The sequence below is a fragment of the Dryas octopetala genome, chromosome 3 (assembly GCF_963921425.1).
Source record: "Dryas octopetala chromosome 3, drDryOcto1.1, whole genome shotgun sequence".
NCBI lineage: Eukaryota > Viridiplantae > Streptophyta > Magnoliopsida > Rosales > Rosaceae > Dryas > Dryas octopetala.
In genome coordinates, this window is record NC_141368.1 from 6,081,013 (window position 1) to 6,101,261 (window position 20,249).

Consider the following 20,249-nt stretch of genomic DNA (forward strand, 5'->3'; position numbering starts at 1 on the left):
GCCTAATGGGTTGTAGTAATTGTGAATAAGTGTCTCAAAACAAAAAGGTACTAAAGTAATTGTGAATGAGTGTATCGTAAAACAAAAGAGTACTACTATTACGTTGTCTTAACAGGTACAACCCTTTCAAAAAGGCACTTCATCTTTTATAAATACTCGGTTTATTTGTCATTTCAAAGAAGAGATTTAGTAGAGACAATATATAGTGATTTGTACGTGTTTTATTCAAAGTTACTTATTGAGAGAGATCAACAAAATTTGTGTTCGCCGTTTTCTTGTGAATTGGAGTGCTACTTCTGCAATAAGAAAGATCATTGTATATTGGGAGACGATTGCTATTTAAACCTTGAGGCACCAGTAAGGGGCAATCTCGTCTTAAAGGACATAATATCAAATACTAGCCTCGATTTAATATTAAGATTTTTCTAAACTGTTTTCCATTTCTATTTAAGAAATTACATATGTTATGAATATGCATTAAATTAGCATTGAATTATTTATGCATTTATCTATAAATATAGCAATTAAACCCTGGTTTTTCAACACTTTGTTGGTTTTCTGTATAGAGGATGCTATTTACACTAACTATGGTTTCCCAACTTACGTGGCATTTGAGTCTATAAAATAAAAAATAAGAAATAGAAAGCTAGAAAATTGTGTCCAGTAAATTGATATCACATGAGTTGGCAAAAATAAGTTGAGAAAAAAGTGTTGGGGGTAATAAGCATTTTCCTTTTTGCATGTATTTAGTAAGAGAATGCTTACAATTTTTGATTTGGTATTCGCGCACGCCTCTTTATATGTGGCATGGTCCACAGTCTACTTCAACCAAACATGTACGTGCTGACGAGTTTATATTAGGTGTGATGAACACGTACGATGTGTAGCTGTAAACTGGCAACTTGTATATATAGCATGTAAAAGTAAGAGGACATGCATGCATTCAACCAGAATCAATTGTAAATCCATGATTGAAGATTCCCAAGACTTATGACCATTTTAAAGCGCATATACTAGCCGTATGAAAAGCGTGTATGACTTTCCAAGTCACAAATTGAAGAATTTTATCCCATGATGACATAATTGATTCGGCCTTGCCAGTACTCACAAGTTATTGATGTAGACCCTGCACTTCCAAGTGCTTATAAATTAATCGATCTTATGCATTTCCATGTTCTTTCTGCACATGAACAATAAGAGGGGGAAGTTTGTCAAAAATCAAAATCATTCTCAAAACTTTTGGCATCACTCTAACAATGACTTGTTCTCAACTCTATAGCATATTTGAGCAAAGCTAGTTCATCCTATATTCTTCTAGTCCTTTTAAGATTAAAATAAAAATAAAAATAAAAATACTTGCCTAAGAGGCTAAGATAGCCCTCGCAATCCAAAAGCCGAATAATAATTAAAAAATGAAATCGTTTGGCCTATCTTAATTAACTGATTACCTTGTGTGGTATCTTTCTAATAAGGAGGTCCAACATCCAGTAGAGATGGTACAAGATGGTGGGAATGTGAGATGGTCCAAATACAAGACTCAACAATCAAAGCTAGTGCGGTGCATTCACAAGTTGAAGTGGGTGCCCCAGTGGTTGGGCCAATGTCATCCTCACTCCTCACCCAAGTTTGAATCCTAGTGGATACAATCAAGGAATAAAATTTCGGATTTCGAGAAAATTTCGATGGAAATTTCGATGGAAATTTCGACGGAAATTTCGAAGATTTTTAAATTTCGACAGAAATTAGACGGAAACAACGGAAATTACTATCAAAATACGGAAATTTTGAATGAAACTTTACTATATGTTTATTTAACATATTATCTACTACATTGATAAAAAATATTGAAAAAACTAAACTATATAGTAAATTTCATGTGATATAATATGAATATAATGCACGCTGGAGACAAATACTATTAAATAAAATTAGTATAATGAGTAAATGAAATTAATATATTTTTTATACTCTATAATTTATACACTAAATCCTATATACTCTATATACTAAATCCTATATACTCTATAATATATACACTAAATTTTGTACACTTTATAATGTGTATTCTATATTTTTTAGGATATGGTATAAGATATTAGGGTTTAGGCTCTTTAAGATATTTTTGATTATTTTTATATAGAAATGTATTAGGATTTAGGATTTAAAAACAACTAAACGAAACCAAAAAGTTTTTTTTTTTCTAATTGCACAAAGACCCTAAACAAAATCAGTATATATATAATTTATTTTGAAAATTATCTACGACTAATTAACTTCGGCCATTAATTTGCGTCAACAATTATATACATGCATGTGCATAAGAACAATGAATGAAACATGATGTACAGTTCATGAACGTACAATAGTTTCTCTTGAATTTTTCCAACTGTTTGATAACTCAAAAGATCCTTAACCAATCCTAAACTTTTTTTTTCCTTTTTTTTTTTTCTTTCTTTTCTTTTCTTTCTTTTTTTTTTCTTTTCTTTTTTCTTTCTTTCTTTTCTTTTCTTTTTTCTTTTCTTTCCTTCCTTCCTTTCCTTCTTTTCTTCTTTTTGCCCGTGACCAAGGGTTTAAATTTCAATTTTTAGGGGTTCCGAAATTTTAACACCCATTCGACCAAATTTCGAAAAATTTCGGCGAAATATTCGAAATTTCGCCGAAAATTTCGAGCGAAATTTCGAATACTCTCACAGCAAATTTTTTTGAATTTGAGAGAAATTTCGTCGAAATTTCGCTCAAATATCCAGATCCAGCTAACTAGAGGGAGAGAAGGGAGGAAGAGGCGAGCTGGCCTCGTCGCCGGCCGTCGCCGAAAGCAGCAGATCGGGGAGGAAGATGAGGAATAGAGAGAGACCAGGGAATAAGGAAAGAAGGAGAAAAGAGGAAGAGAAGGAGGGAGGAGAAAGAGGGAGGAGAGAGAAGGTGTTTGGGCGTGGGTCTGTGGTGGCTGGGCAGTGGGAAAAAAGAAAAAGAAGTGGGTTTGGTGCTGACCGTGCTGCTTCTGCTGGTTTGCTGGTTATGGCGTGTTTGGTTTTGGGGTCGGTGATGGCTGCATTTTGAAGGGTGGCTGTGCGCCTGTGCGTTTTTTAAAAAAAAGGGTCTCTGTCTATAAAATTGTGGCTGTGCGTGCGCCTGTGCTTGGCACATCAACAATAATTTGAGCCATTCGATCATTTTAAAGGGTGGCTGAGGGGTTTAGTTTTTTTCTTTTTTCTTTTTCTCTTTATTTTAATTGTGTTTTGACTTTTGAGCCTATCCACAAATGATTATATTTAGTGGTAGCTTTCATTACAACTGCTGAGTGGCTGACTGGCTGGGCAGTGGGAAAAAAGAAAGAAAAGGGGAAGAGATGAAGTCACGGGCAGAAAGAAGAAAAGAAGGAAAGGAAGGAAGGAAGGAAAGAAAAGAAAAAAGAAAAGAAAAAAAAGAAAAAAAAAAAAAGAAAAAAAAAGAAAGAAAAAAAAAAAAGGAAAAAAAAAGTTTAGGATTGGTTAAGGATCTTTTGAGTTATCAAACAGTTGGAAAAATTCAAGAGAAACTATTGTACGTTCATGAACTGTACATCATGTTTCATTCATTGTTCTTATGCACATGCATGTATATAATTGTTGACGCAAATTAATGGCCGAAGTTAATTAGTCGTAGATAATTTTCAAAATAAATTATATATATACTGATTTCGTTTAGGGTCTTTGTGCAATTAGAAAAAAAAAAACTTTTTGGTTTCGTTTAGTTGTTTTTAAATCCTAAATCCTAATACATTTCTATATAAAAATAATTAAAAATATCTTAAAGAGCCTAAACCCTAATATCTTATACCATATCCTAAAAAATATAGAATACACATTATAAAGTATACAAAATTTAGTGTATATATTATAGAGTATATAGGATTTAGTATATAGAGTATATAGGATTTAGTGTATAAATTATAGAGTATAAAAAATATATTAATTTCATTTACTCATTATACTAATTTTATTTAATAGTATTTGCCTCCAGCGTGCATTATATTCATATTATATCACATGAAATTTACTATATAGTTTAGTTTTTTCAATGTTTTTTATCAATGTAGTAGATAATATGTTAAATAAACATATAGTAAAGTTTCATTCAAAATTTCCGTATTTTGATAGTAATTTCCGTCGTTTCCGTCTAATTTCTGTCGAAATTTAAAAATCTTCGAAATTTCCGTCGAAATTTCCATCGAAATTTCCATCGAAATTTCCTCGAAACCCGAAATTTTATTCCTTGCCCGTGACTTCATCTCTTCCCCTTTTCTTTCTTTTTTCCCACTGCCCAGCCAGTCAGCCACTCAACAGTTGTAATGAAAGCTACCACTAAATATAATCATTTGTGGATAGGCTCAAAAGTCAAAACACAATTAAAATAAAGAGAAAAAGAAAAAAGAAAAAAGCTAAACCCCTCAGCCACCCTTTAAAATGATCGAATGGCTCAAATTATTGTTGATGTGCCAAGCACAGGCGCACGCACAGCCACAATTTTATAGACAGAGACCCTTTTTTTTTAAAAACGCACAGGCGCACAGCCACCCTTCAAAACGCAGCCATCACCGACCCCAAAACCAAACACGCCATAACCAGTAAACCAGCAGAAGCAGCACGGTCAGCACCAAACCCACTTCTTTTTCTTTTTTCCCACTGCCCAGCCACCACAGACCCACGCCCAAACACCTTCTCTCTCCTCCCTCCTTCTCTTCCTCTTTTCTCCTTCTTTCCTTCTTCCCTGGTCTCTCTATTCCTCATCTTCCTCCCCGATCCGCTGCCTTCGGCGACGGCCGGCGACGAGGCCAGCTCGCCTCTTCCTCCCTTCTCTCCCTCTGGTTAGCTGGATCTGGATATTTGAGCGAAATTTCGTCGAAATTTCGACGAAATTTCTCTCAAATTCAAAAAAATTTGCTGTGAGAGTATTCGAAATTTCGCTCGAAATTTCGAATATTTCGCCGAAATTTTTTGAAATTTGGTCGAATGGGTGTTAAAATTTCGGAACCCCTAAAAATCGAAATTTTCGGCGAAATTTCGCCGAAAATTTCAAAATTTAAATCCTTGGATACAATAATAATAATAATAATAATAATAAAGAAACTAGTGCATTCACGTGGAGCTGTGGCAACCTCTTTAGTCAAAGACTTTAAAACTAATCTAAATTGGTAAGTGTTAGAGTGTCTTAAAAAATTGTCACAGTCAATTATGTCACAGCGACATATATGGAATATTTAACTTTTTTTTTTAAATCTTAAAAGTTAAATTAAATTACAAAAAAAAAAAAAAAAGATTGAAAGATTTATCGGTCTTCTCCAAAACCTCTAAAAAAAAATAAATTATTCCCAAATTTAAAAAACTTAACTAATTAATAATCTCATAAAAGAATTTAACCCCAATTTTAGAACTCTAAACTATTTGCCATACCAAAGTCCCATAAACATAAACATCTCCAAAAATTGTGTCAGCCCCAGTTTGTTATAGGATTCAAAGGCTGCTGAGAAGGAGATGGAGCAGGGGCACTACTTACTCTATCTTCATCATCAACTTCGGCTTTCACAATTGTTGCCAAGCACACAGTAAACATTGTTGAGAGAAAGATCCCACATTGAAAATGTGAGGCCTTGCATAGTGACTTATAAGGGTTTGAGTTACTTCTCTCATAGCTAATTGATTTTGGGATGAATGCCTAGATTTCTTCATGCTATCAGAACAGGTTCTTCATGTGTTAGGCCCAACAATCACACGTGTTCTCACGTCACCCAATATGAATTATCCACGTGTGTTAGGCTTGAATAATGCTATATGTGCGGGGGTGTTGAGAGAAATATTTCACATTGAAAATGTAAGGCCTTGCATAGTAGCTTATAAGGGTTTGAGCTACTCTTCCCATATCCAATTAGTTTTGAGATGAATGCCTAAATTTTTTCAAACACCATCATTATCACCAAAACTCTTGTCACGCCCATTTCATGCATTGCTCCAATCCGACTACTTGTGAAACATAATGACCTCATTTTGAGGTTTCACACTGTTATTTATAAGGGTATGTTTCAACCAGATCGGATCAGAAATAGGGTGTTCTAATTCCAATCCAAAAAATTTTGGAATGAAATTTTTATTCCAAAGCAGAATTTCAGCATCTCATTCCAATTCGGAAATCTCGGAATTTTTCGGAATTTCATAATTTCGAAATGTTCAGATAATAATTTGGAATTTTTGGATAATAATTTGAAATTTTCACATTTTTCATATTTTCATAAATATTTTCAGAATTTTCTTGTGAATAATGATTAAATTAACAAAAAATACTCACAAAATAGGATTTATATCCCTATCATTACTGCTCATTTTTAGTCCAATAATAAACCAATAGTTGTTGATTAGATAAAAAAAAAAGTTATTCACGCCAATGCCCCCTAAAAGTAACTTCGATTTTCAATTTGCCTCTTGAAATTTCATTCCTCCCACTTTACCCCTCGAACTTTACAAAATATCATATTCCTTCAAGTCCGTTACAAGCTCCGTCAAATAAGCTGACGTGACAGTTTATTGCCCCTTCCACATAAGCGCCACGCAGGCTTTTTTGACGGATTCATAGACAGACTTAACGGAATATGATATTTTGTAAAGTTTGAGGGGCAAAGTTGGAGAAATGAAGTTTCAGGGAGCAAATTAAAAATCGAAGTTACTTTCATGGGGCATTGACGCGAATAAGCCTAAAAAAAAAAGTATAGTTTTGTTAGCATGTTTATAGGATACATACTTATAAATTATATAATACACACATACATTTATATTAATAGATTATTCATATTTTTAAAAGATATATATATATATGTATATATGAATGTGTATATTTGAAACAAATAAAAAACTAAGCAAACATATATTAAAATGTAAAATGTATAATATAAATATAAATTCAAAATATTTCGCATTTATTGGATTGGAATACTTTCGGAAAATTTTGGCATTTTTTTTTATTGGAATTAGGTTCGGATCGGAATTTACAAGCATTTTAATTTCAATCCAATTTTTTTTAGAAATATTCCTTGAATACAAAAAGGGCTCTATAATAAAGACAATTATTACAGTCCACCTTTTTAATTGGGCTTTCCATTGGGTCCATTTCATTTTTTTCTTGGTCCTTTTTTATCTTTTAGCTGTGTACACGTGGGTATGGAGTGGGCTGTAGTGTCCACAATTAAACTTTGTGAATTAGGGTGGTTCTGGGTACTGTTTTGAATGAACAGTACCTTGGAATTAACGGACCCAAAATTAAACCATTAAGCCATAAAATTTAGGGGTGGGCATTAGGACTGAAAATATCGAAACCATCTCATTCCGTGCCATTCCGTATCATTTGGTTCCATCCCGTTTTTTTTTTTCAATCCCGTACCGATCTCAAACGAGATGATCGGTCCTGAAGGTTCAATACTGGGATGGTCCCGTCCCGTACCGATTAATTAAAAATTTAATTATTTAATAATTTAATGGGCCCAAATATCACTAAACCCATTTTATTTTTTAACTTTCAGTCTTTCACCTAAAAACCCAACCCACACCCGTGAGGCCCAATGGCCCATGACTCCCAAATGGCCTACAATCCTAATTCCTAAATGCCTGAATCGCCTGATCCCTAAAATTCTAAATCACTGTATCACACTATCACTGTATCAGACTTCCCAATTCTGAATTTCCCAACTTCAGACTTCACTTCAGAGTTCAGAGACTCCTCCCAGCGGCCACTCTCCCTCGCAGCCCAACCTTCTCCTAGCAGCCACTCTCCCTCGCAGCCCAACCTTCTCCTAGCAGCCACTCTCCCTCGCATCCCACTTCAGACGAAGCTGTCGCCGTCTCTCGCCATCGCCGTCGCACCAGCTTTTGTCGCCGTCGCCACAGCCTCTCTCCCCTCGCCGTCGCACCACTGCACCAACCCCTCTCCCCCTTGCATCACACCACTGCACCTTCCTTCATCTCTCTTTCTAGCGACCAGCACCAGGCCAGCCACTCTCTTCCTCCTCACTTCCTCCATCTTTCTCTCTCGCGACCAGCACCAGGCCAGCCACCCCAACCACCTCAAATTCGAGCCACCCAACCACCTCCAGTCCGCGCACGACCCATCCCAGTCACCCACCTCGCCGTCCGGCCACTTGCCCAGCCACCCAGCCATCTATTTTTCTTCTTTTCTTCTTTTCGTCTGGGACTAGGTTGGTACCGAACCCGTACCGAACTGGTTTGGTCTGGAACGATACGATACCAGAGCTTCAAAACGCCCACCCCGTCCCGTACCGATCCCGAACCCAAAGCGTGAGATGGGAACGGGATGAGGTTAGTCCCGTCCCCCCTCCGTCCCGTGCCCACCCCTAATAAAATTAACACTAGGAATAAAATAAAAAAGGGTTAAATACAAAAATGGTCCACGAACTTTATAGTGAATCTCAATTTGGTCCACTATCTATAAAAAATGTCAATTTGGTCCACGAACTTTGTAAGTTATATCAAAGCAGTACAAACGTTAACTTCCATCGAAAAATTTAACGAAAACTGGTCATGTGCACAGCAAGTAACCACATTTTCAAAGGCATTTTCGTCCGTTCATCACATTTTCATGTAACCAATTTCGTTAATTTTCTGATAAAAGTTAGCGTTTGTACTGTTTTGGTACAATTTGGAAAGTTTGTGGACCAAATTGACACTTTTTATAGTTAGTAAATTAAATTGAGACTCATTATAAAGTTTGTGGACCATTTTTATATTTAACCCAATAAAAAACTAAACCATATTTGTTTACTATCAAAAGAAAGGATTACTCAACTTTGTACATATTTCTAAAGCATTCTTTTGGGTATTTTGGATTATTCTGGAAGCAGTAGTCCACTTAACCACTGATGTGAGATGAAGGAGAAATAGAATGGAGAGGATTAAAAATGGTGTTGGGATCCAGGGAAAAAGGTCCCTTAAAGCAGCTTGCTGGGGATAGTATTGTGAACCAGTTTAGGCAGCAGCAAGAGCCCAATAGACCCTCCAAGGCTCCAAGTGAAGCTGCTAACAGGGAAGAGGAAAGTCCAGAAAACACTTTAAGGAATGACGAAAGCCCACTAGCCCATCAGCAACATAACTGTTTTCACAAACTCATTTTGTATCGAGGACCGGTTAGACATGCAAAGTTTGCTTCTTCTTTTTTTGTAATTCTTTTTTATTGTAGTTGTCAGAGACACACAAGATTACAATAATGTTATTCATAACTAGTTGATACACATAACCATACTGACATGATCATGTGAGGAAATGTCTAGTCCTATATGGCAAAATGCACTTTATTTCACTTTTTTATTATTTAAATAAATATTATTTATCACTAAATGTGAATGTATATCATACACTTATTATATTAAAGACGAATTCAATCAAGTGATACAATCAAGACTTTCTCATATTTTTATGTGATGTCGTTCAGCACTAGTCTCATATATGTTAAGTGTCTAATGAAGTCATAAATAATGCATCGAATTTCTTCATTTCATAACTTATACTGTTTAGAATTAAAGTTGTTAACAAAATATCAAAGTGGTCAAATGTTGGTTAGTCTTCATTCGAAATCATCGGTAAGAACTCTTGGTCTCTCAAAAAAAAGGCATCCTTTCCGTCATTGTGCAATTGTCTTTTGCTACCCAACCAACTGTTGAGTGAACACCTTTTGTGAGCTTAACATTCTTCTTTGCATTGAAGAGGTTTAAAGAGTTGGTATACATATAAGTTCGAGGAAGGAGCCCCTCAAACTAGCAGAAGATAAAGTTTTGAAATGAAAGACCACAACCCAAAAATTCCAAGGAAGATCCAGCAAAAGCCAAAAGGGAACATTTTGATGGTCAAGATGAATCATACTCAATATTACTAATACCCATAATCCGTGAAGCTTCCCTCTATGCCTCCTTTATCAACATCCAAATTCTCCTTTTATGTAAAATAAATTTATACCTTGTGGAAGTCATGGACTGATAGACTTAGAGACACATTTGTCGCTCTCCTATCTTGTTTCAAAGGCTTTACCTAGTTGCCTAGTCATTCTTGCAACTCACTACCACTTCCTCCTTACCAACTTTCTGTTTTTGTCAATGGGAGTTATGCTCTTCTTTGATGAAATCATGCAAAGTGTTAAGTCCCCAAGTGCATTACGGATGTAATTCCATTGCCAAAGCAATGAATTCTCCAGTGCTGCATTGTGGATAATTGTGTCCATCAATCGACGAACTATAATTATAGTTTAATTTAATTTTGTCTCTTGGTATGGATGGCAGCTTGAATTTGTCACTTTTTCTTTATTACAGACAAAATTAATTATTTTAAAAGTGTAAAATCATTGCATATATAGAGTTTAAATTTTAGTTCATTTTATTGGGTTTGATTCCACCAACCGAGACTTAAAATTTTAAAACTTAACAATAAACGGATGCCCATCATCAGAAAAATACAAAAATTATATACGCTTGTCAATTAATGGGCTTGGTTATTCGGAGAAATTTGTGTATGTTACTGTAACAGTATGCGACACTGTGACTATCTTATTCAAACTTAACACATATATTATAATTTCAGTGAATTGATCCTATTATTATGTGGTGTTACCTTTACACACAAAAAAAAAAAAAAATGTAAAAATTCATATGAGCTTGTGAGAGGTTTTTCCTTTGGCGGGAAGTGCAGTAAGAGCGTGGAGTATAGTAAAGAGTAAAGACTAAAGAGTGGAGGGTAGTTTTATTTGTGTGGTGAGTTGGTGACTGGTGAGTGGAAAGTCATAGTCAGACACACAAACAGTAAACTGGAAATGGAAAACTCCAAAAAAGCTTTAAGCCCCGCCAGCCAGCCAGCACTATTCAACACCTGCTTTCCTAGCGCCTTCCCTTTGTCCTCTCTCTCTCTCTCTCTCTCTCTCTATATCTCTTTCACTTATTTTAATTATTTTCTTTATTCTTATCATCGTCTTCTGCTTCTTCATTTTCACCATCTCAAGCTCCGAATGACCTCGCTGCCATAGCCTTTACTCACTTTCTAGACCATGGCGTCCCAAATTGAAGACGGTATTCTTCTATTGCTTTCTCTCTCTTTATGTTTATATATATATATATATATTTTTGGTTTTTAATTGATTTGATCATTTTCCGGGAAAATTATACCTAGCAAAAGAGAAAAGATTCTCTTTTTAGAGCTACCAGAATAAATAAGTTTAACAAAAAAATTAAAATACTCAAAAACAACTTGTCTGTTGTCTGTTGTCTCTCACATGCATAATTTCATTTCGGAAAAACAGCTTCTTTTTCCTGGAAAGTTGCTTCCTTTTCCTCTGAAACAAACGGGCTTTGATTTTGGTTGTGAATTGTGATTGATTGAACCTGTAGGAGGTGAGAAGGACATAGAGAAGGGTTTGATGACTCCATCACAGAACCAAAACCCTCTGGCCGAGCCGTCTCCGTCGCCGTCGCCGTCTTCGTCTTCGACGGCATCGGCGCCGGCTTTGGTTCTGTCGAACTCCGGCAAGCGCATGGACCAGGCCGGAAAGAAGAAGTACGTGAAGCAGGTCACAGGGCGGCACAATGACACCGAGCTCCATTTGGCTGCGCAGCGCGGTGATCTCCGCGCAGTCAAGCAAATTCTCGGCGATATCGATTCGCAGATGGTGGGGACTGTCAGCAGCGCTGATTTCGATTCCGAAGTTGCTGAGGTCCGGGCAGCAGTGGTGAATGAGGTCAATGAGCTGGGAGACACTGCCTTGTTCACCGCCGTGGACAAGGGGCATCTGGATATTGTTAAGGAATTGTTGAAGTATACCAATAAGGAGACCCTTACCAAGAAGAATAGGTCGGGGTTCGATCCCTTGCATATAGCTGCAGGTCAAGGGCACCATGGTAAGGATCTTCAATTTTTGTGTTCTTTTGGATTTTGAAGTTGTTTATCTAACTTTGATTGTATGGTTTGTGAATTTGGGTGTCCTTGGAATTTTGATTGTGGTGAACATTGCAAGTGGGGGATTATTAAGATAAAAGTTTGCATCTTGGAGATGTTGGGGATCTGGCCAATACGATTTCTTTTGTTCTTTTAGTATAGTGTGCTATAGAATATATGACTTGTATGTGCAAAACTGCTCTGGAAATAGAAAACACCATGGATTTGATTTTCCATTTCTATGATTTGAAAGAATGATCAATTCCGGTTGACGGAGTATCCAAGTATGTGGGTATATCTCATTAACCAGACAGACCGTCAATGTTTTGAGATATTGGTTAATAGAGAATGACTTCCAGGATCATGGTGGTATTATCAAGTATATCCTTTCGTGAACAAGGCACATATGTTAACTTTGTTATGTGATAATCATTTCCTGGTTTTGGTTTTGTAAATTTTAAAGAAATTCTGTACAAGTGATTAATAACAATCAGTCTGCAGGCTAATGTAATATGAAGTTTCTTGGGGGACGGGAGGAGGGGAAAAACCAGAGCGATTTTGTGTGCCTTGATAATTATGTGAGAGAAATTGCCTTCTGTTGCCAAACAAATCATGAATTATGAGTGATATTTTGAGGCTTTCAGTTTACAGAGGACTTGCATATAAAATTTATGGAGAAGGCATATTTGTTTCCATTGAACATAAAGACTTTAGCTTAGTGATTCTCGTATACTACTGATACCTTTACTAGTAGTAACAACATTTTGTATCCGTTGCTTCTTTCCCTGGTTCCTTTGTCAATATTCAATTTAAAGATTTCCCATCCTAGTCTGAGTAGAATGAAAGTTACAGCTTAATTGGTCCATGATTGAATGTGATAATGAATGCTTCTGTGCAGTAGGACAATACATTCATACTCTTCTTTTCTTGCAGCCATCGTCCAGGTACTCCTAGATCATGACCCTGGGTTATGCAAAACAATTGGCCCATCAAATTCAACCCCACTTATATCTGCAGCTCAAAGAGGGCATAAAGCTGTAGTTGATGAACTGCTGTCAAAGGATTGTACCTTGTTGGAGATGTCTAAATCAAATGGGAAGAATGCATTGCATCTAGCTGCGAGACAGGGGCATGTGGAGATTGTAAGTGCATTGCTAAGTAAGGATCCACAATTGGCACGAAGAACTGACAAGAAAGGGCAAACTGCATTGCATATGGCTGTAAAAGGGACGAGCTGTGAGGTGGTGAAATTGCTTCTTGAGGCAGATGCTGCAATTGTGATGCTTCCAGACAAATTTGGTAACACAGCATTACATGTAGCCACCAGGAAAAAGCGAGCAGAGGTACTTTATATCTGAGCTGTGCTGTACCTTTTTCTTTACTGATGTATCTTTTGAATGGTAAATGGTTGTAATTTTAAATATCTTTAATACAGCTAATGGCTTTAATCACATTATTGTCGTGAGTCAATGATATAAGTAATTATGTATAATAAAGCTTTAGTAGTTTTGCAGATTTCAAGCTTAGTTTTATTTTTAATCTTTTACCAGGATCCTTTTTGGTGGCATGATTGATGAAAGGTGTATGTTTTTTTTTTTTGTGTGTGATAGGATGAAAGCCATAAACACATAGTTTGATACTGAGTAGTAATATATGCCTACTGCTGTTTTCTAAAATTGCCCCCACCCCTTCCTCTAGTGGATGCAGAAGGAAGAATGTAACTTTGATTGGACCTGTATAAACTTTGATATTGAATTGATGCAAGAAAGAATGCTTCTAGTATCTTAGCTCAAATTTATTTATATGCTCAGTTCCGTGCTGCCATGGAATGCATACTGTTTTTATTTATTTATTTTTTGAGATTTAATTTGTTTTTCCATTTGAAAATTTCTTTCCCGCCATCTGATTTCTGCATGTGGTAGGCTGGTAGCTATGATATGACCTATCCCTGTTAGATAATCAATGTCTTTTTGTGATCTAATTTAATTCATGTGTTAATATAATTGGGATGAAATATGAGTTCTTATTTGCTAGTCTGATGTGAATAAAATGGTTAAGCTAGCTGAAAATTGCCATCACTTTTTACGTTGTTTCTCTCAAACATAGGATTTAGGGGCCTTTGTTGTTTATATTTCTAAGCTAATTAAGCTAGCATTGCTTATTAGTTCTTCCTGTTGTGCATGCACATTCCCATTACAATTATAGATTAACTTACTGTACTCATTCTTTTATCTTTCCTTGCAGATAGTGAATGAGTTGTTACTCCTCCCAGACATCAATGTTAATGCACTGACCCGGGACCACAAAACGGCTCTTGACATTGCTGAGGACCTTCCACTTTCCGAAGATTCATCAGAGATAAGGGGTTGCCTTTATCGCTACGGTGCTGTCAGAGCTAATGAACTGAACCAACCAAGGGATGAATTGAGAAAAACAGTGACGCAGATCAAGAAGGATGTTCATATCCAGCTTGAACAAACAAAGAAAACCAATAAAAATGTTCATAATATTTCCAAAGAGCTCAGAAAGCTCCACAGGGAAGGAATCAACAATGCCACCAACTCAGTCACTGTGGTCGCTGTTCTATTTGCAACAGTTGCCTTTGCAGCTATCTTTACCGTGCCCGGTGGTGATAATAATGATGGGACGGCTGTGATGGTGAAGAGTCCTCCTTTCAAAATCTTCTTCATTTTTAATGCCATTGCTCTTTTTACGTCTTTGGCTGTTGTGGTTGTTCAAATTACTTTGGTCAGAGGTGAGACAAAAGCAGAGAAGCGGGTGGTGGAAATAATCAACAAGTTGATGTGGCTGGCTTCAGTGTGCACTTCAGTGGCATTCATGGCCTCCTCTTACATAGTGGTTGGCCGGCGGCATAAGTGGGCTGCAATCCTGGTAACAGTTGTTGGGGGAATGATAATGGCCGCCGTTCTTGGCACCATGACATATTATGTGGTGAAGTCGAAGCGGATCAGGTCCATGAGGAAGAAGGAGAAGCATGCGAGGAGGAGTGGATCCAACTCATGTATGCAGTCTGACTACTCCAATTCAGAAATTGATCGAATTTATGCCCTTTGATCTGATGTGTGAATTTGCTGCCTTTGCAAAATTTGTAGGATTTTAGAGATACAGACACTAAAACAATGGATGTTGAATAGGTACAGAGGTGTTTAGATATATCCCTTCAGGAATGATCCTGGAGTTAAATAAGAACAATATATTTGTCCCAGATATTTTATGATTTTGTTTTGTACTCTTATCACATCCCTGCAATTGGCATGTATCAAATCTCAAAGACTCAGATAGGCCTCCTCTTGTTCTAACAGCAAAAGGTGGTGTGTTTGTTAGTATAGTTTGTATATATATTTGTGAAGACGAGAAATTAAACATTTTAAGTTTCTGGAAGAATGTTTTCTCGTCAAAAATGATATTATGATTGTTAGTCTTTGGTTAAAACAACAATTTATCTAATCAATGATTTAAATTAACAGTCAAAAGTTATCATAGTTCTTGAAAATTTAAAAGTTACACCACAAGGAAGAGCAGCATAAACTTTATGAAAATTTAAACAATAAACAGCTATTTTGTGACATTTGCAAATGTCAAAACTTAACCGTGCAGTATTACTTTTGTGAAGCCAATTCCTATGCTTAGAAGGTAAAGCAAATGCTTTGGATTCCAATTGTCCTCAAAAACTAAAAACGCACTAAAAAAATTATGGATCTTCATAACAGGACCAGGTTATTTACAATAGGCCTTTGTCTTATTATGTACTGAGAAACCACGTACAAGCCCTGGTCGATCCATTTGATAGATATTTGAAAATTACAGACATCATATGTCATGGAGAAGATTTGAGTCGGCTTTGCTGGGATGGAAAAGGGAGAGTAAATGCTATGTATATTGGAACCAGTTAGAAAAATCAGGTAATTAATACGTACTAGCATGGATTGAATTTGTTTCACCATGTTACTCAAGCCAAGGTCTACTTTATTATATTAGAGATGTATATAGCAGTTTAAGCTTCTAGTGTTTGTGGGAAAGATGGTAGATTGTTATCAAGCTGCAGTCACCAGACCCATGTACTCCATAATTAGTGGTAAGTGGCAAATGAATCAGCTTGATTCTTCCATACATGAATATATGCGTACTTGTCTACTTGTATGTTTATGTATGTGCATGTGTGTATGCGTGTGTTCATGTGTGTAACTGAGTTGATTTGTATTGCAGGAGATGACAAGATGCATCCCAGTGACCACAACTGACCATGAATATGGATATCCTGAGGCTTTAGATTCACCACTGCTAATTACTAGTTAAGCACACAGATTCACCACTATATAATTGTGAAATCAAAACTGGTACTTAAAAAGTGAGATACTCAGGAATGAGATAGAATAATTGTTACACTGATGTTCTGTTTTTTTTTTTACTGATCTCTGTAAGTTAGGCCAGATGGGTATGGAATATGGATGCTGATGATACCTCAGTGTTCTATGCTAAGAGGACAAACTTATGTAATTAACAATCCAGCTGGTCTGCAACTGCAAGGCCTACCAGTGCCTTCTTTTGCCCTGTTAACATCTATGGAATTTTGGTGGGGAAAAAGTTTTGTGGTTAGATGAATGCTTGTAAACCCTTAGTGCTCAACAACATTAAATGAGACTTTTTAATTGCTTTATTTTGCTCTAATCCTGTCAAATTTCTGGGTGACATGTTCACTTAATTTAAGGTTTATAATGCCCACTAGCAGTATCTGGGAAAGAAAAAAAGGGAAGCAAACAAGAGCCAACTAAAAGCTGTTTGTTTGCACTTGAAGTTTTCCTCTATACTATATTGTTGAATGTTGAATATATTTCATTCTGTCAACTTAGTAATTTGCTTCACAGTGTATACCGTGCATGTAAAGAAGGCATACTTCTAACTCTGTTTCTGCTTTTTGATTAATGGAGCAAATGTAATTTATTTGTTGATCAAATAATCATTTTGTACTGTTAATATATTTAATGGAGGCTGGTGTCTCTTAGCTTCTCTTGAGAGGCAGACAGGTGGGTTTTGCAAAACTCGTGATTCGATGATTGGCTGGGACATAATGATGTTGATCTTTGCCTAATCTAGGTTACTTTGAAGTTAAATATTCATTAAGGAAATGATGCCGGCTCATTATATTAAGGGCTTGTTGGACTAAATTAGCTATCAGTATATGATGGTGAGAAGATTTTTTGATTCCTTGTCATTTGGAAACCAAAGTGAACTAGCAGTCATTAGAGATGATGGGGTAATTCTTTGGATAGCATCAGGGTTTTTCTATGAATCTCAGACTGTAGGCTTGGCTTTTTTTCTCATCATAATTATGATGGAGTTGTGGTCATCTTTTATATATTGTTTGTAGAGTACCTTTCTCTCAATCCAGTCATCAGACACTGTAATTTTCTCTTTAAACAGCCATTTGTAAGCGATTCCCTATGGAATCAGGGGCCACAAGAGGATGTATTTTGGGTTTTCTACTATTGGTTCAGATTTTTGAGTTGTATAGCATATATCTTTTTTGTAATTTCTTTCCAATTATTTGCACATTATATTACCCATGAAAACTTGAATTGTTGACAATGTTTCCTAAAATAGTTGGCATAATTCATAGTATATGTAAAAGATATGTTTTATTCTTTTTATTGCTTTTGTACTTTTCTCCTTTAGTTTCTATATATTGCCTTCACTTAATTATGACGTCTTAAAACACAGCTACTATCAATTCAAAATTTGTTAGCTAGTTGAACTCTAGAGCAGTGCTTGGATTTTGCTGAGAGAAACAATTTATGAGGTAAAGAAAAAAGGAAAATGAACTCGTCAAAAAAACATGATGTCTTTTCTTAGGAAATGACTACCAAGTACTAACCATGAAGAAACTGATGATATAAAGACATCATAAATCAAGCAAAATTTTTGAATGCTTCCTGATTGATTTGAAGGTTCTAAATTTGTCTTGATTAACATCCTTGTTCATTAGTACTAATTATAACTTAGTCTAGTACAGAAATTGGAATTTTAACAAACTTTAATAGGATTTCCTGCCATGACAGTTTATGACAACCATGCACTGAACCAAAGCACATACCCATCATCAAATTTGTGAAAGAAAAGAAAAAAAAAAAAACACATCATTAACCCAATTCAAAAGTCTGTACTTTCTCTCTTCTCTCACACACACTCAGAGGCCCTTCAGCCCCTGCAAAGTTCTGGTCTTTCTTCGTCTTCACAAGCAGCTATTCTGGAAGCTGACAATGAGTAAAACCCAACCTCACTTACAGTCTTTCTTGAACGAAATGGTTGCTGAGACTGCTTGCAATGTGCAATTGCCCCCTGAATTGAATTCTCAATTTCTGAATTTGCACTGCTGCATCTCTTCAGAAACTGCAGCTCCTGAGTCCCATTTGATTGATTTGAACATGAAGATGAAGAAGAGCCAGATGATGATGAAGAGGAAGTAGAAATCTTTGTTGAATTCCGTTTGAGGGCCACTGAGAATGATCTCCTGTGGAGACCCCCACCATCCTCAATGATCTTGTCTTTGTTGAAGCTCCTCATGCCAGAAGCTGACATTCTGCACTTGTCTCTCTGAATTTGTCCAATAGGGTTTTTCTTGGCTGCCTTACCATATTTACTCAAATCCTCGGATTTCAAAACCATTCCTTCATCTGCATTCTTAGCAGCAGCTGCACTGGACTCGTCCGAGCAACCAGATTTGCCAAACAAAGACTTGAGGTAAGCCCTGGAAGCCTTCAGCTTTGACCCAAGTAAGGACTGCTTGAACTTTCTAGTCCAAGACTTTTTTGGGTTTTCATTGATAAAGCCACTCACTTCGGTTGAATACTCGAAAATATACTCATCAGGATTCAGCTCTCTGCTAACCTGACAAGACTCAGAAGGTGAGATATTGCAGGACTCAAATGGGGTACTAGGTGTTGTTGGGGTTGTGGCAGTGGTGGCTAATGGAGTGCTATAGAATTCTTCGAATGCATCTTTTCGGTTATGAACATAAGCAGAATTTGAGTTCTGCAGAAGTTTTTCAACCATTTGTAAACGCGGAGGGAGATGGAGAGGAAGGAGCTTTCCTTTGTAAAAGAGCTCATCAGCTGGGGAGGTTGTGGGCTCTCTCTCTAGAGAAGTGGATGACATTTGAAACTCAAACTCTCTGGAGTGTGGAGGAGAGCTCATGGAGTGGCAGAGGAAGTTAGAGTATGAACTGACTTCCATGTCTATGTAGTCATCATCTGCATGGTCATAGGTTAAGTGGTCTACAGCCATCACTACTTCTCTGTGCTGCTAAGACAAGACTCTGCTGTTTGGAGAGTAGAAGTAGCTCACAGGAAGCTGAGCTTTGTGAGGGTTTGAAGAGATTGTGCAACCTTTAAAAGGTATCCTTGATGCCACGTTATAGAAAGAAATAACTGTATTTTGGAAGTTTTTGAATGCTCCCAATTTCCAAATATAAAATTGGAGACATTATGTCATTATGTTATGTGGACCTTTTTCTGTTGGCTCAGTGCTGCTGATCCATTTGTTTATTTCTTTTTTCCTTGAACATGATTTTTTTGTGGCTCATTTCTAATTGTATTTCTTCTTCTTTTTTTTTTTTATCTATGATTTATAAGTTTGTGGGTGAAAAATTGAGTGAGAAACTAATGGTTTTAGAGTGCACATTTTGCAGTACTGCTGGTACAGTATCTGTCCTGGTCTCAGGTTCCTTGATAATCACTGTAGTTAGCATTATTAAGACTTTAATTTGTTGGGACCATATGCCTATATTCCAAGTTCCTAACTGCAAAAAACAAAAAGAGAGGAAATATTGTGATCAATAATATATAAAGCTAGAATTAACCAGCACCATGATTAAAGAATCAGTCCCAATCAGTGATTTGCATTAATCCCTTACTCATCAACTAACTTGACATGATTGAGCTCAAAGTTGGAATTGTTCATCCACATTGTTTCTTGTTGGAATTGTTCATCCAAATTGGTCTTGTTGAACATAAAATTGTTTGCATTTACTTGAGAAGATTTCAATATCAGAAAACAAACAAAGAGAGCCTGCAGTATTGAAATCAACTAGAATAAAAAATGGTAGGTTCAGTCACAACTCCTAAGCAGATAGAATATTTGGCATGGGTGAGACTGCAGTGCACTAGAAGTCAAGGAAAAGTAGTCCCACCAATGCCACCCATTTTATTAGTGAGTTAAATACTCATTATTTAGGCGCATGTGCAAGAAAATAAGTAAATATTTCTATAGGTACTTCTCAAA

General features: G+C 36.4%; 2 protein-coding genes across 2 annotated transcripts; one reads left to right on the forward strand and one right to left on the reverse strand.

Annotated features, from left to right (window-relative positions):
* The first annotated feature begins 10,929 nt into the window (after window positions 1-10,929).
* On the forward strand, window positions 10,930-15,348 carry ITN1 (Ankyrin repeat family protein). The gene is made up of 4 exons (XM_086237215.1): window positions 10,930-11,089; window positions 11,408-11,914; window positions 12,885-13,294; window positions 14,196-15,348. The coding sequence occupies exons 1-4, from the start codon at window positions 11,068-11,070 to the stop codon at window positions 15,024-15,026; spliced, it is 1,770 nt and encodes a 589-aa protein (XP_086093341.1). The 5' UTR covers window positions 10,930-11,067; the 3' UTR covers window positions 15,027-15,348.
* Window positions 15,349-17,985: 2,637 nt separating this feature from the next.
* On the reverse strand, window positions 17,986-19,314 carry MAKR4 (membrane-associated kinase regulator). The gene has a single exon (XM_086237853.1). It carries the CDS (start codon window positions 19,251-19,253, stop codon window positions 18,168-18,170), a length of 1,086 nt encoding a protein of 361 aa, XP_086093979.1. The 5' UTR covers window positions 19,254-19,314; the 3' UTR covers window positions 17,986-18,167.
* Window positions 19,315-20,249: the final 935 nt, after the last annotated feature.

What these genes read in the sequence shown, in the direction of transcription:
- ITN1 (XM_086237215.1), top strand. Translation starts at nt 11,068, where the DNA reads ATGGCGTCCCAAATTGAAGACG. An exon ending in GGCGTCCCAAATTGAAGACG is followed by an intron (nt 11,090 to 11,407) that starts GTATTCTTCTAT and finishes TTGAACCTGTAG; the next exon opens with GAGGTGAGAAGGACATAGAG. An exon ending in CCAGGAAAAAGCGAGCAGAG is followed by an intron (nt 13,295 to 14,195) that starts GTACTTTATATC and finishes CTTTCCTTGCAG; the next exon opens with ATAGTGAATGAGTTGTTACT.
- MAKR4 (XM_086237853.1), bottom strand. Translation starts at nt 19,253, where the DNA reads ATGGCTGTAGACCACTTAACCTATGACCATGCAGATGATGACTACATA.